Raw genomic sequence first — 14,783 nt, 5'->3', positions numbered from 1 at the left:
CTGTCCGAAAACACAGTCGCAAAATGCATTATCCATATATGCAGTATAAAACATATGATCATCGGTCTCCGAAGAAACTAAAAAAGTATTCTCGTCGATTCTTTTAAAAGGGACATTAGCAGAATGTGACATTTTTCTATATCTACAGTATTTCATTCTTTGAGTTCCGGAAATTGGCAAATGACAGCAAGTGTCGTCTTTGATAGAACTCGAAAACATTGGCAACGAAATCCACCAAGGCACAAACATTGAACGCTTTTGTGCACCATCCATCATAAAACTGCGCATCTTTTTTATCAGAACAGCCACTTTTTGCACTAACAAGAGCAGTGAAAGAGCCTTCATTTTTAAAATTATAATTACTGACAACACCGTCTCCACTTAATTTCTTCAGTGATACGAAAATATTGTTTTCGAGGGACATTTTTTTCCTAACCTTCGCAACGTCTGCTCCTGTCTAGCGGTCATGCGTAACTGACAAGAGCTCAGACAGAAGGCACGGTGGCTGGTATAAGTTGGTGCGGCCGTGTTAGCAGAGCTCAATGTTGAGTTGGAACGCTGTAAAGAATGTCCCGACAATGGGCGCGTATCCATAATACAATAGTTACTACGTCTGAACACCTTCCTGTGCTGATATGTGTGGTAAGATATGTCTGGGTAGAGAGAGCATTGGTTCAGTCATTATTTACCGCGTTGCAACACCATGTATGCGTTGCAGCATAGTAAACAATGCCAATACGCAGCCGGGTATGCGTAAGTCATGACTGACCGAATGGTGGAATTATAGAGAAGAAGCTTGTTGGAAAGAGACCTTTTGCTTCTTTTGCAAAGTAGAGGTAGCAACACTGCCGCTGATGTCTTTCCCTTCGTCACAGCTGATGAGGCGTGTTTTTTCCAAGTACCTAAGCTTCTTGTCAAGTATCACTCCCAGATACTTGGTCTCGTTTTTCCATTCGATCCTCCTACAGAACATTACGACGTGTTATTGGGGATCTCTTTTCTTTTGGCTGAAAAGAACGACATCGCTCTTCTCAGGGTTTACTATCGAGCAAACCAAGATTGAAGTTTGTAGATGGCTTCTTGTAGGTACTTCGTTGCCATTTTTGGACACCACGAACTAGCAAAATGACGGTATCGTCAGCGTACAATGCCATGGAGGTTTTCTCCGTTTTTGATGCAGAAACCAGAGAAGATTTTCAGAGGTGAGGGATGTTATCTCCTCTTGAAGAAGACGAAACGTTGTTGTTCTACGTTTAAATTTCGGAATTCTTTATGGTCTTTATGCAATTTATTTAAAACGCAATAACGTATTGATATTGCATCCTGAGATACCGACTTGCCACACATAAATTCATGACTCCCAAGACGATTGTGTATACGAATACCCACTATGATGAAGGTTCAAATTAATTATTCGCCGATTGTCGCAAACGAAACTCTCTAGCAACTGCCTGTCATGATTTTGACAGACAAGATGAGTGCAGTGAAACTTCAGTTTATTAGATCATAAACTGAAACAATGTAATGGAAATATGTGTTGATGGTTTACCTATATCAGAAAAACAACTAACCTATCATTGTGCTACGAACGAGAATAAAGTTATTGAAAACATATGTACCCAAAATAATTTTGTCCGATCTATTTCCATTCATAGTTTTCGAAGTCAAACCACTGTCTGTGAAACCATTATCTTTGCCCACAGTTTTTATGAAGATTTTTTGTCAACAGTCAGTAAATCAAGCAGAGGTGAGTAGTCACTTTCATTCTTTAGTTCATTGACTCGAAATTCCAACGGAGAAATTTTTTTTTTTCTGAAAGATGAGATTCTTTAACCTTTCCCTCTACTTTTCTGTGGTTCATGTTTTTGCCCTGCAGGATATTCTTGCCGAACTTGAACGCAATATAGAACACTTCAGTAGTCAGAGGCCTATAAGAGTCGAAATTTATATTTTGAAAGAATGAAAATCAAGAAAACTACTGTGATCCTTAATTCAGTGTTTTTTGAGAGTGGTATCATATTTTTTTGGACTTTTTTCAATGTGAAATTTGAAATAGAGTTTCGAAAATGAGGGAAGCACTGACGTGAAATCAGGAGCTTTTGAGATCTCGTCATTCATGCGCCAATTGAGCCCTCGAAGACCACCTATATGAAGTTCTATGGTCTCCAAGGCCGTAACTAGTGCTCAAAATCTCCTGATTTCACGTCAGTGCTTTCCTTTATTTTTCGACATTTCATCCCAATTTTCTATGATTCTGAAATAGTTATTTTCCTAACAAGTGTGGAAAGTGATACTTTTTCCGCAAGAGACTGTAGTCGAGTGCGAAAAAGTATCAATTTCCACATGAGTTACGAACAATATTTTTCCTACTAGCGTTAATGAAACACTTTCAGGGATAGTTTTCGTTTTGATACCGACTGACGTTTTATTTTTGTGCGCTCAGTCGCATAGAGAAACGTTTGAATTTTATGATTGGCGCATAGAGACATGGCAAAATTTTATGATTGGTGCGATTCTTTAATATTTGCGTGCGGAAAAAAGCTATGCTATTTACTTTCCGCACGCATATGCATGCGGAAAGTCAATAGCAGGGGTTTTGGAAAAGTACTACTTTCGAAACGTCAATGCGTGTGGAGGGTAATACTTTCGAAACTCTTGAATGAAAACAAAATTATGCACGAAGTTTGAAATTGTTATTCTGTATATTCACGCAAAATATCAACATGATCGGATCTGTGAAAGTTGAAATATTGGGTATTTCTTTTCCAAAATTCTTCACGAAATTTATTTGGTTTTAATGAGATTGAAATAATTTTTTTTTACCACGACCCAAAATCTAAATTCCGTTGAATGTATGGATACGGAAATATAGGTTAATTTTTTTCGATATTCTTCTGGAATTTGAATATAAAATCATGAATGTACCTACTATTGTTTTGAAGTTACTGACGCCAAATCAATGGTCTCCTTGAATTTTTCATACCAAGAATTAAAAAATTATCAATAGGCTGATATATACAGTTTTATTCGATCTGTATGTACACTTTGAATCGCCTTTTATCCTTTTATTATCACTCTCTTTCTTAACCTTTCTTTCCCTCATTTTTTCGTACAGTTTTTGCCTAATTTTCAAGTGTTGCTTCGACAAGCATCTACTTCTTACTTAGTTCATTATAATTAACTTTGCAGACATATATCAATCAGAAAGTATTGAGTTTTCTGCACAGGCATCAAAATGATAATTCTCAATGCGATTAAAAGATTTTATAAATTGTCAATTTATAATTATTATGGATATATGTATACATTTCCATAGCAACCAACCATTTCAACAATTGCGATTTCTGTAAAATTTTGTTTTAATTTATCTCTTCAAGAAAAATAAAAATATTTTGGGAATTGTAATGATTTGCAAATACAATATCCTACATATACCATTATAAAAATCGGAAAAAAGTTATATGTTCTCTCTTCAACTCGGTGGCAAAATGAATTCACTGTCTTAGCTGCCGCTATCAGCCGCGGCAGTTAATCTACTACTTTGCTGCCTAGTAAAACAAATAACTATTCTAATTCAAACACTCATATTTTTGTATAAATTTTGATAAACTGGCAGTTTTCCATTTTGATGGTTGATTTTTCACATACTCTACAATTTTAGGTTGGTTTTTGGATGAATGTGCTTTATTATTATTATTATAATGTCATAACTAAGGGTTTTACTTTCATTCAGTTTCTAAATAATTTATATTCAAGTTTTTATAACGCTAAGGCTGATTTTTTCTTACAGTAGCAATATTTCTGAACATATACCCAATGAATGTTGAATATTCTTAGGTTTTTATCTTCATTCGCATAAGATGACCATTGTTTGTGTGGGCCCATAACCTATTGCTTAAAAAATGCCGCTTTATGTATTTCATTATGTAAACAACAATTGTTTGGTGTATAGTAGCTTCTTCAGATTTCCAACATTTGTAATGTTTCACTTTTGTTTTTTTCTGTTGTTCATAATTCTAGGAATAACTGAAAAAAATTAATTTGAATAATTTAAAAGTAGAAATTAGAATATTCACGTCTCTATTTTGTACATAACTAAACTTTCACGGTGGGAAAGCTTGATAAAATTCAATTAAGACTCTCCTAAAGAATTAAACGTCGTTTAAAATGAGAGGAAGTTCTAAATTGAAGTTTTGAAAATCACCAATGGTAACATTTCAGAAAGAAATGCATATATTTAGTTGAATTTTATCGATGTTTATACCATTTACGCTGGGTAGAATCGTGTATAAAAATAATTTTATCTACTGAAAGTTCCTTCAAGTTCTTCATAATCATAATAAAATAATAAAGTGTTCTGTTCCGTGCTCAAAAATCGAATATAATTTTATCTTGAGATTATAAATAATTTAAATAATTATTTCCTTCTAATAGGATGAAATATGAGGACTTTAATTTTTTATTACAGAATCAGTCAAATCTCTTGGCATGTATGGTGCATTCAATCCCTCTGGAAATACCCATTTCCACTCAGGAAGTGCGAAATACTACTCTCCTACAGATCTTTCAAAAATTTGTCGTCATAATCAAGATAGTCCTCTTGGAAGAGATATCGAAAATATAGAACAAGAAAAGCCAATACGACACCATCAAGATATAGATACAGAGAAAAGAAATAAAAAGAAAGCAAAAGATAAAAAAAATAAAAAGAGGGAGTTTAGGGAAGAAACATCTTATGGATATTATATGATGAATAATAAAGAAGATGATGAACGAAAAGAAAGGAATCATAGAAGAGATAGAAAGAAAGAATTTTCTGAGTTGAATTATTACGACTTACAGTGTATATTGAACGACTGTAATAAAGACATCAATATTTCATCCAACATGAAAAAAGATAGAAACAATGAAACCAAAAAACATCATAGAAGCCAAAGTATCGATCAAATACCTACGAAAGATGTCACCTCTGACCAAAAGATATCTAAGAAACCTGAAAGACCAAGAAGTGCAGAAAGAAGGGAAGATCCTCGAATAGATAAAAATAAAGAATACCTTATGAAGTATTATGGTCAGTGTCCACCACTCGCAGGATTTGATCAAAGCAGAAAACATTTTATTGTACAGAACCAACAATTTCTCACTCCACATTCACCAAAGAGACATAAAGATAAAATGAAGAGTAGGAAAAAAAATCATCATGAGCCTGAGATGCCTGAATTCGTAACACTAGATCAAATAGATGAACAGACGATGAATTTGAAAGATGAAAAATTTGATCATCACCAATACAACAAATGGGATGCAGAAAAAAAAATTCGTCACCACCAACAACGCGAATTTTATGGTGAATATCACCAGCAACAATATCGAAATAATTTAAATTCTCAGAATAACGAACATGATTTCAATAAACATGTGCCCAGTCCTGATGAGTATGAGAAAATGATTCAAAATTATTATCAAACAATTGTAAATAAAGAAGAAAACAGTAAACTCAAAAAGAAGGAGAAGAAAAAAGAGAAAATTAACGATCATAAAAAGAAAGAAAACGATGAGGAATATAGAGCACTGAAGAAATACATGAAAAAATTAGTTAAGGGACAACAAAAGGATACATATTACTTCACCACTAAAGAAAATGATGCAAATTTGCCAGTTCAGGTGAAGCGTGATAGTAGAGGCAAGAAATATTTGGAAGAACATGTAGTGAATTATGAACACGAGTTCAATCCAAATAATGCCCTAGGAAGTATTGATGGTACAAAAGAGCAGAAACTTGCCAGGAAAGAGTTCATTCCATTGGATTTAGGTTTAGAGGAACTTGAAATATCATCAAGATACCATAAAAATCACGATCTCAAAAAGTATAAGAATAAGAGGAAAGTTATTAAAAAACCATCATCTGAAAGAATAAGATCAGCCAGCTTGTGTGTGAAAGATAAGCAGAAAAATTTGAACGAAATTCTTCAGAAACACGATGAGTGCCAAATGAAAGATACGGAACATATTCTGAAGAGATACAAATCTGAAACAAGCTTGGATTCAACTGTAAAAGATAAGGAAATTGTTTGTATCTATCAGAGTAAAGATTCTCCTGAGGAGAAAGAAGATACAAATACAGTGAAACTAACGAAGAAACAAGACAATATATCTCTCGCAATAGAGAAAAAATATAACAAGAAAGATGTCACAGAAAGCAAAAATAAAAGAATAAAAGACCGCTCTCCTTATGATCGTAATCAAATGATACTTCCTTCAGAACATAAAAAACAAATGTCTGATGTACTAAATATGCAGGAAAGAACATTATTGTTCCAAAAAGCAATGAAGAGAGACTTCCCAACAAGGCCTAGACCAAGACTTAGTCGTTCTAGGCAAAGGTCATCTAGGTACTTATCTAAATTGGATGATGGTAATTACCATCACAGCAATATTAAGATTGACGAGGAACCTACAAAAGAAGTTCATTGTTATGACGTGGGAACATCTACAATTCTCGATAATAATTTTGGAGAAGTTCTTGAGTTGTTGAGGGGGGAACCTTCTCTCAAAACTCCCTGTATGAATAAAAAAAGATCTGTTTTTCATGTAAAGAAGAAAACATCTAGAGAAGACTTAGTAGAAGCGTCCAGAAAAACTTGTGAGAATGGCGAGCAAACTTTAGGAATTGTTGTTAAAGGTATTGAACCACCTAAAAAGATTGAAACGTCGAAGGTAAGAAGCAGATTCAAATTTCCATCGGAAAAACCGAAAATCAATAAGTTGGAATGCAAAATACTTTCTGTGGTAGCAATAACGCCAACAACTAAATTCGATGATGAACCAGGTAATGAAGATAGCCTTAATCCAATTAAAACACAGTCTACTCCTCAAATGAAACATGAAAGCATTTCAGAGAAACGAATCCCATCTTCAGATAAGAGACTAGAGAGGTTGCTTAAGTACTATAAAGTGGAGGCTCAATCCAAGATTAGCGATCAAAGTAAGACGTCGCAGAAATCAATGAAAGAACTTATTGCAAGTAAACTCAGTGATTACTTGAAGAAATTACAGAATGATGACAATGACGAGATGTTACAAATTCAAACGGACGAACCGAAAGTTGTTAAATTAGTTTTACCGATCGAGTTTTCCGGTTTACAATGTTCAGATAAGTCTATTTCCCTCAAGAATAATAATGATCAAATCGAGCAACAACCGAAAGAGAGTTTTTCTGATCTTAATATAAACTATTCAGCCGAGATTATCGACGAAGATGAGGATTATTTCGATAATCTAGAGACACCCAAAGATAGATTCAAGTGTATAGGTACTAACCGATCGAAAGCAGAAAATTCGATTTTCAATCAGAATTTCGATTTGAAGATCAATGACCAGCAGTCGGAAATTTTCCTCAATCAAAATATGTTGAATTTCAGTAACATCGAAAGCACGTCAGAATTTCCGTTCAGTCCGAGAATAACGGAAAAAATAAATAGGAACTCACAAGAATTTGAAAAAATGAGAGAATTTTCATGTTCAGAAGAACAAGGAGTTTCTAATAAACCATCCTCGAAGCTTCCAGTACAAAAATCTAATGTTAGTAATGTAGGGAATTCTAACCAAAAGTATGAATATGATTACTATATTGACTCGGAAAGGCCACCTGTTTTCCAGAAATCAGAAGATGATTTTAACCCGAATCCAATAAGAAAGGAACAATCGACTGAGCGAAACATGGAAAACGTCAGATTTAACACCAAAGAAACAGCGAAAAAGCAACAGATCTCTCAAAAACAAAATATGAGTGGGACAAGCTCTATTAAAGAGTCGAGTAGTTTCTCTCCCAGACGCAACAATGAAAGGTCCTATGAAGGAACTTCTAAACCTTCTTATGATAATATGAAGAGTTACAAAGTAGATGATGGACGAATTGTGGGACTTCAGGAGATTGTCGAAGATAATCTTGAGGATGAAGAAGAGTCAGTTGTAAATTATGCTAATTCGTCAGTCCCAATATATCAACCAGCACTCTCAAGAAATGAAGGGTTGAGATTGAGAAAACAAATCGACAACAACGATGAGAATATTACACTTGAAAATGATTGTGCAGTTCCATCAAAATCTTCTCAAAAAACTCTTCCGACAAAGATGTTTGAAAACAACTTTAAACAATTCAAAGAAAAAGAATATGTAGATTCATTCCCCCGAAAAGATAGTGAAGTTCCGGATCGTAAAATGCGTATGCAAGAAAACGACATTGAACAAACTCAATCGGATATAAAAAGGAAAAATAATAGTAACGATTTGATCAGAGATAATACCTCCCCTCATCAAGCTCCAACTCCAGAGCCAAAACGTGAACCCAAAGTAACTCCGAGAAAGGTGGCTCAAACTTCCAAAAATAATGAAATAACTGAGAGAAAGAAGTTTGGGAAGAAAATAGCATCCCAGCCTCAACCACAAACCAATGACAATTCGTCACCTTCGAAAGCGTATGACTATTTTGAAATTCCTGCACCAAATTCAACACCCATCAAAAAAACAGCATTAGAGGAACGTAATGTAAGCTCGGATTTAAAAAAAAATGAACAAGTCATGGAAGGAAAAATCCCTTTGAATCCCAATCATGAGAGTCATACTGATTCTGTTTCGATTGAACCTAGATCCAGTAGAATATCCCAAATTCCTAAAAAAATATCTAACATACCAAAGAACGTTGAAAATTTCCCACATGAACAGCAGCAGAAAAAGAAGGAAGAACCTCGGGAAGAACAAACAGAACTAGATGATTACGAAAAATGTTACGAGAATTTGGAATCTACAGATTGGTTTTATCAGAAAGAACAAGACGAAATGGACAATAGTTTAGAGAAATGCCTATATTGGAATACAATAAATTCTGAAACAGTTGTAATGAGCGAATTAAATGTATGTACTCAAAATAAAACATCTGAAATTGAAAAAACCACAGGAGTTCCGAGAAAGAGTCAAATACCAGTAGTAAAAAAAAATCAGAAAAAACCCCAAAGTAGCCAAGGTAAAGCTCCTTCTGCTACCAATGATAAAAATGCTCCCACAATGTTATTAACGAAAACTTATAAAGTACCAGCTGGTCAGAGTTCATACGAGAGGAGAAAGATGTACGATACGAGGATAAGAAAAAATGTCAAGAGAAGATCACTCAGCGAAAGCAGTGGGCCAAAAAATTTACCACTTATTTATGAAGTGAGATATTGCAATGTGTATAACCAATGTTTACCGGAAGTATTCGATCCGGTAGTTCTCGGAAGATCTAAAAGCGATCAGAACATGAGTATTTTATCGACAGATTTCGATGAAAATTATTCTAAAATAAGTATAGAATCACTCACAACGGCTCCTTCGTGTTTTTTGAAAGAAAACCAATATGAGCGAGAAGAAAAGAATTTATCAACTGAACCTTCATGTTTACTTAAAGAAAACAAGTATTGTCATAATATGGAGAGAGAGGCCGATTTATATACAGAGCCTTCATGCTTGTTGAAAGAGAGTAAATACAATGTTGCACAAAAAAAATATGAGTTCGGAAACACGAACGATATCATGAGAAAAGATGAAGAAACATGCAGTAACTTTTCATCAAAAAGTGAAAGAATTAAAGAATTGATCAAAGAAAACCTTTTATATGCAAGATATTCATTACCGAATAAAAAAACAAAACCTTCAAATGTAACAAGAAAACGACGGAAAAGAGTTGAAAAGGAAAAACTCAATTCTAACAAAACATCGAAAAAAATCACTTCGCGGCCTAAAATAACATTGAGATGTTCTGAGGAATTTTCTAAGGAAAAAGGCAAGCGACTCAAAATAATAACGAAGTTGAATGATAACATACAAAATGAGGATGAAAGCGAAATTTCTTTGGACCAAATTGATCCTTGTCTAGAACGTCAAAATTTGACAAAATTGTCAATTGATAAATTGAAAGAAAACGAATTCCGCGTGTCTTTCGAAAACCAGAAACCGGGTGAAAAACAAGTTACATTTGATAAAAAATCTATCGTATGTTCAACTACAGACACCGAATACTCGAATGATAGAGAATCTTTAGGCAATTCAATTTCAAGTGAGAGTACCGTGATCAATTGTGCAGCTCGTTCGAGTATTACCTCTCAAGAATCGGAGGCGACAGTTAAAGAACGCGACTTCTTAGTGAATTCTGCTGATGATAGTGGATATTTGACTAAAGGAGCTGAGATTAACCATAGCGGAACAACAATTATTAGTACTAACGACGAGAAGAAGTGCTGCTCTAAAATCTCAAAAGGGTTTTCTTCCGGAAAATCAAAGAATAACCTTGCAATCGCTGAAAGTTCCAGGTGGAATCAAAAAGATCTTGTTAAACTGAGGATACAACTACTGTTCCCGCACGTCTATGATGACTTTGAACTTTTAGAATCAGCTCAAAATACTGATTTGATAAAGTATTACGTAGAATCTGAAAACAATAAACTTAAAGAAGCCATCGATTCCATTTCTCAAAAAGACGAAATGAGTACCAGAAGCAGAAGTGTTATTAGCCTTCCATCGGTTAAGATGATACCAGAAGAGCCTACGGAATCGACATTAAATGGTGACCTAATTTCAGAATATTCTTCCATAAGTCGTGAGGGAGGATTTTATAATTACCAAAAGTTCGTTGCACAAAATAATGCATGCTATTCGGCAAATGTTTTATCGAAATTAAGTAAGCCTGATGATTGCGGCGACTGTACCACCGATACTTTGAGAGACCACGACCTTTCAGAAAAAGCAAGTGTTAATTCTTGCGAACTATCATCAGTGAAGAGTGGAGCAACTTTGAAAAAGAGTGTCGTTGAACTATTCAAATTGAGACCATCCAGTGCGAAGAAAAGCAGTTCTGTTATGCTCTCGGACAATGAAACACTAGTGGAAGAAAATGAGGAAGAAAGCGCTAGTATGTGCATGAATATATCTGATGAGGAATTTTTCAATAATTTTCATCAAATCATGGCCATTGAGTGTAAGAAATTCGCTAGAAAAGTCAAGGACCAAAGTCATGCTTACGATAATGTCGAAGATGATTTGAAGTATGAAGAAATTCCTTTGGATTGCCTCTTGAAAAATAAAAATTTGAACGATGACAGCAGTGAAGATTATTTAGAGAATGGGTACGAACTTGCTTCCGATGAGATTTGTGATAAGATGGACGACAGTAAGGAATCCTTCAAGAAAGAAAGTAACGAATCTTTCAAATCTGTAACTTGTATCAAAGAAAATATGAAGCCCGAAAAATCTAACTCGAAATGGCAGAAACTCTTGATGAATAAAAGTTCTCATGAATCGAATTCAAAATTGAATCTAAATTTTTACTCTGTGGGTAAAGTTCCTATGAATGATATGATTGAGAACGCTCAGACTTCTAATATATCAGAAGATTCCTTGAATTGTTCACCGAGGGATAAGGTACTCAACGCTATGACTTTAGGTGAAGTTACAAAACAATCAGAAAAACAATTCTTTGACAGCCTTTTAGCGTTTTACGACAAGGAAGCTGAGTTCATCAAGAAATTGATGAGAGACGAGGAGTTTTTTTCCTCATTGATTGAATCCATAAGAAATTCGGATGAGACTACACAACTTATTTTCATGAAAGATATTCGAAAGAAGGCGAAGAAAGAGAAGAAAAAGGGCATTTTCAGTAGATTTTTCAGGTGGAAGGAGAAGAAAAGCACTGAAACACTGTTTGAAAATCCTTCTAATGGAAGAGGTTCAGAACTAGCTCAAAGCGTGAGTAACGAAAGTAAAACAATGACGATTGAAAGTTGCTGTTCATTCTACAAAGACCTGGAAGATTTGGAAGCTATGAGTGAGGTGAAGTATTTCTTTGGCTAATATTGTTTCTATTTAAAAATTTATTCTTTTGAATTTCAGATCAAGAATACGAATTCGGAGCATTTGCAGCAGTTAGCATACAAAGCCAAATGTCATCTTGAACCAATGGTGAAAGCTACGATATCTAACCGTCACATAAGCGATAAAATAAAATTGGCAGGATTTTTGAAGATGCTAGATATGGTGGCAAAAGGAGATTTCACATTCTTAAATGTGAGTTGACCTTTTATTACTAGGCTGATGATTCATAGAGGATCTGTATTATTTTTGTTATTGAGTTTTGAATCATAAAAACTATTATATTACTTACCTACATAATAAGGTACATATATGAATGAACAGAAAAGTGTTACAAGTTATGCCCGCCACTGACGAGGCATTCTATCGAGCACCTGGAAGCCAGGCACGCAGCCTGGCTTATAACAATTATACCAATTATTCTTATCTTATACTGAGTTTTCCTAAAATGGAGTTACGAAGGAAAATGAGAGATTCCTTGGATAATTTCGAGAATAAAAAGTCCCATAAACATAGCTCGCAAACGCTTCGTTTTCGAGATACAGTGTGTTTCTTGCATAGTCCTGCTTTTTAGTGATGCTTATATCAGTTTATCGATTCTTTATTAATCTTTGCTACAGATTGGCTAAATAAGTATAATTAATTTATTAATCACAGGTTACTAACTGGATGTTCATAATAATTTGGATTTTCCTGAGCATTTTAATTTTTTTCTCAAAAACCATAGCAGATACGATAAAACTACAATAAACCAAAAAATATAGTATTGAATCAGAGTTTCTTGCTACATTCTTCTCAACTACCAGTGATTCATAAAAAAATAGTTCTGGAGGAGAGAAAAAAACAATAATTATGCTTATAGAATCATGAAATTTCAAGGACCTTGGTGTAAATACATGAAAATCAGATTAATCAATAAAATACAATGCAATACAGAAAAGTCGTTCGTGAGTCTAATTCTCATTATTGGAATTTCATTTTTAGAATGGTGACAAAAGTTTAGAAGAGAAACTGAGGGATCACGTTGCACAAATGTTCGAGAAGGTATACATGATTGCGAATCGGGAGGTTGTACAGAAGAATTCCACTTTGGACAATGAAAAAATTCAACTATTGAAGATTTTGGTCACTAAATATCATATGGGGGTTGAAACACATATCAATATTTTATCGATTTACATTGGAAGAGGATTGATCGAGACCACACCACAATTAGAAGGTAATTGAAGTTCTAGATCTTTTTTTACCATCAAATTTAATCATTTTTTTTAATTAGTTTTTAAAAATAATATTACTTCTAAAAATGTCAGAGCAAAAGTTGATTTGTATATAGGTGCAGTAGGAATGATTCGATTATGTATTTGAATAGTATAGGATTAATATTGAAAAATTTCGGAACGATTTTTTAAAGGAGGTCTTAAAAGCAAAGATGAAATTCTTCAGAAGACAATATGAGTAGAAGGATCTAGTAAAAGTAGTTAGATTTTGTGGCATAGGTACACTCTTTTTTTACTATAGAGATATAGAGATCATAATCTCTAAGACTTCAAGGTATTCTATAGAATTCACTCTTATTTCTTCTATATTAATAAAAATACTCTGCGAATAGAAATTGGTTTGTGTTTTTCTTCTTCTATAAAAAGTCTTATAATTTGCATATTTCACGGCATTTGACATAAAAGATGAAGAGTTCTTTTTCCGAGGCTTTTCATAGCAGTTCTAATACTGTTTGAGTGGAATTGATAATATTAATTAGAAATTCAAGACTACATTGACACTACAAATTGAACATTTTATTTTGTTCAGAAATATTCCTTCATCTCTAATGTACATGTTTAAATATGTAGGTACTGTGTATGAAATTTAATATTAAGAATTATAGCATAGCTATAGGATGAAGTGTAAGAATAGATTTATGTTGAATATTCACCAAATAAAGCCTACTTAATAAAATTATTATCGATGCTTTTGGCTATATTAATTCAATTTATATGATTTTAATCAAGTATCTGCCACTTATATCAATATTCGAAGGAATTAGTGATTAAGAATAGTGTAAACTAGGTCCTTATATATCCCTTTATTATTTTCAGATGCAATTATATTCCTAATGGGTCAAGATTCACAAGATATCAATTTAGAACAATTCGAGAAAAATTGTGGCATATCATCAGAATAAATTACAATAAAATATCTGAATTGACTAATCAATTAATAATATAATTTCGCATACACTTATCCTTTCTCGAGAGAAAATAGCAGATATTTATACTTTTTAATATAAAAAATTCCTATTGGTGTCCTATCGTCCTGTCTTTATACTTCGATATTCCAAGGCTTGAACGAACCAGGGTCAGGTAATTTGAGCTGAAAAGAATTATTATTATTAGTATTAATGATTCCACAAATTATTGCATTTTGCGCCAGAAGTTAATCAAAAGGAACCTTTTGCTGAATTACGGGTTTGTCTGTGACAACTCCATTTGTATCTTAAGAAATTTACGTTTGCTAACTTCAGAATATAACAACTTAAAGGGAGAAACATACTACAGTCGATGCAAAGGAACGCTGGCTACACCCAATCGACGCGTCGATTGGCCTTGTATACTTACATATAGTCTCAGTCGACGCGTCAATTCACTTTTGTGAGCATACCAGTTCGGCACACACGAGTAAATAATAATCAAAATGTACAGTGGTTCTAATAATGGGCTTGATGGAGAGTAAGAAGAAGTAGCATTAGCTGTGTTACTACAATGTCCCTCCCCAGGAAATATTCGATATATGAAACCTTTTGAAATTGTTATGAATGTGTTGAATTTTTAATTTTTGTCAAATTATTACGAAAAGGGTAGTCATTTTGAAAACTTCCAGGCCTGTGACAG

The 14,783-nt window shown here is 33.8% G+C and overlaps 2 protein-coding genes across 2 annotated transcripts in view; one reads left to right on the top strand and one right to left on the bottom strand.

Moving 5' to 3' along the window:
* The first annotated feature begins 1,412 nt into the window (after positions 1 to 1,412).
* On the top strand, positions 1,413 to 14,109 carry LOC123680539. Its single transcript, XM_045618480.1, has 5 exons — positions 1,413 to 1,747; positions 4,469 to 11,859; positions 11,920 to 12,093; positions 12,883 to 13,117; positions 13,992 to 14,109. Exons 1-5 carry the CDS (start codon positions 1,525 to 1,527, stop codon positions 14,075 to 14,077), a joined length of 8,109 nt encoding a protein of 2,702 aa, XP_045474436.1. The 5' UTR covers positions 1,413 to 1,524; the 3' UTR covers positions 14,078 to 14,109.
* The window catches only part of LOC123680540 (xanthine dehydrogenase), a 26,975-nt gene continuing 26,155 nt past the window's right edge, over positions 13,964 to 14,783 (bottom strand). The window contains exon 12 of the mRNA XM_045618481.1: positions 13,964 to 14,265. Within this exon, the coding sequence (XP_045474437.1) occupies positions 14,215 to 14,265 (51 nt within the window). The 3' untranslated portion in view covers positions 13,964 to 14,214. The remainder of the gene's footprint in view (positions 14,266 to 14,783) is intronic.

This window comes from Harmonia axyridis, chromosome 5, assembly GCF_914767665.1.
Source record: "Harmonia axyridis chromosome 5, icHarAxyr1.1, whole genome shotgun sequence".
NCBI lineage: Eukaryota > Metazoa > Arthropoda > Insecta > Coleoptera > Coccinellidae > Harmonia > Harmonia axyridis.
The sequence above is the reverse complement of the archived record's forward strand: the minus strand, read 5'-3'. Positions and strand labels throughout refer to the sequence as shown.

Coding starts and splice junctions, on each gene's coding strand:
- LOC123680539 (XM_045618480.1), top strand. CDS start 1,525: ATGGAAATATGTGTTGATGGTTTACCTATATCAGAAAAACAACTAACC. Junction 11,860..11,919: donor ATTTGGAAGCTATGAGTGAG/GTGAAGTATTTC, acceptor TTTGAATTTCAG/ATCAAGAATACGAATTCGGA. Junction 12,094..12,882: donor GAGATTTCACATTCTTAAAT/GTGAGTTGACCT, acceptor TTTCATTTTTAG/AATGGTGACAAAAGTTTAGA.